Here is a 1,231-nt window from a genome sequence, read left to right on the forward strand (position 1 = left end):
TTACTTCTTTGCGGGTTTCTTGGCAGCGGCCTTCTTGGGGGTCTTCACCTTCTTGGGTTTGGCGGCCTTCTTTGCAGGAGACTTGGCAGCCTTCTTGGCAGGAGACTTTGCCTTCTTGGGCTTGGCAGTGGCCGCCTTCTTGGGAGTCTTGACCTTCTTGGGCTTGGCAGCTTTCTTGGCAGGAGACTTGGTAGCCTTCTTGGCAGCGGGCTTCTTGACGGCCTTAGGCTTCTTTGCCTTGGCGGGCTTCTTGGCGGCGACCTTCTTCTCGCCCAGACGGAAGGATCCAGCGGCACCGGTTCCCTTAGCCTGCTTGAGTGTGCCAGCCTTGACGCCAGCCTTCAGGCCGGTCTTGACACGGGCGTTGATCTTGGTCACCTCATTGCCGACCTTGTAGTTGGCCATGATGTACTTGAGGATGGCCTGACGAGAGGAGCCACTACGCTCCTTCAGGGCGCCGACGGCGGCAGCGATCATGGCGATGTACTTGGGGTGGTCTGCGGGTTTTGCGGGCTTTTTGGCCTTTGCGGCCTTCTTGGCGGGGCTCTTGGCCGGAGCGGGAGCGGCGACATCAGACATGTTGATCGAGAAGTAGCGACGAAGCGAACGAAGAAATGTGGAGCGATGTGTTTGCTAGCGAGGGAGCTGAGCGAATGATACTCTGACAGGACTTTCGCCCGTATTTATAGACAGCGCGCGGGCTGCATTGAAAGCGGCACACAGCCGCAGCCGATGCAGCCCTCGCGCGGCCTCCTCGAGCCGATTTTGTGTTTGTTGACACTTGTTTTCTTGCTCGCGCTACTCATCGGAGCATTAAATTATGTAAACATTGCATATGTCCAGAATCTGCTAAAGATTACCTTTAATTTGGTATACTTTGCGAGTCTGAATTCGCTCTCTGCGCAAAGAAATCAGCAGAAAACCTCCCAACATTCAACCCGTAGAAACAACTTCATGACACAAAATCGTTCCAAAAGACACAAAATCAGCAGGTTGATGATAAAAATTTATTTTTATTAATTAAAATGACGTTTAGTCTTCCAACTGATAAAACGTTTTTCCTTTGAACATGACATTTGCAGTCAGTATGATCAGTTTTCTGACCTGGCTAAAACACAAATCTCTTCCTGGCGGAGTTGAGCCAAATCCCTCTTTATACCCACTATTTTTTCAATTTCCATTTTCTTCGCTTTACATGGGAATTTTACACCAAAAATATACCGTAGTATTT

At 50.2% G+C, this 1,231-nt stretch overlaps 1 protein-coding gene across 1 annotated transcript; it reads right to left on the reverse strand.

Moving 5' to 3' along the window:
• LOC138974262 (histone 24-like) lies at positions 1-579 on the reverse strand. The gene has a single exon (XM_070346981.1). It carries the CDS (start codon positions 577-579, stop codon positions 1-3), a length of 579 nt encoding a protein of 192 aa, XP_070203082.1.
• Between the last annotated feature and the right edge of the window lie 652 nt (positions 580-1,231).

The sequence above is a fragment of the Littorina saxatilis genome, linkage group LG8 (assembly GCF_037325665.1).
Source record: "Littorina saxatilis isolate snail1 linkage group LG8, US_GU_Lsax_2.0, whole genome shotgun sequence".
In the NCBI taxonomy this organism is placed as follows: Eukaryota; Metazoa; Mollusca; class Gastropoda; order Littorinimorpha; family Littorinidae; genus Littorina; species Littorina saxatilis.

What these genes read in the sequence shown, in the direction of transcription:
- LOC138974262 (XM_070346981.1), bottom strand. Translation starts at nt 579, where the DNA reads ATGTCTGATGTCGCCGCTCCCGCTCCGGCCAAGAGCCCCGCCAAGAAG.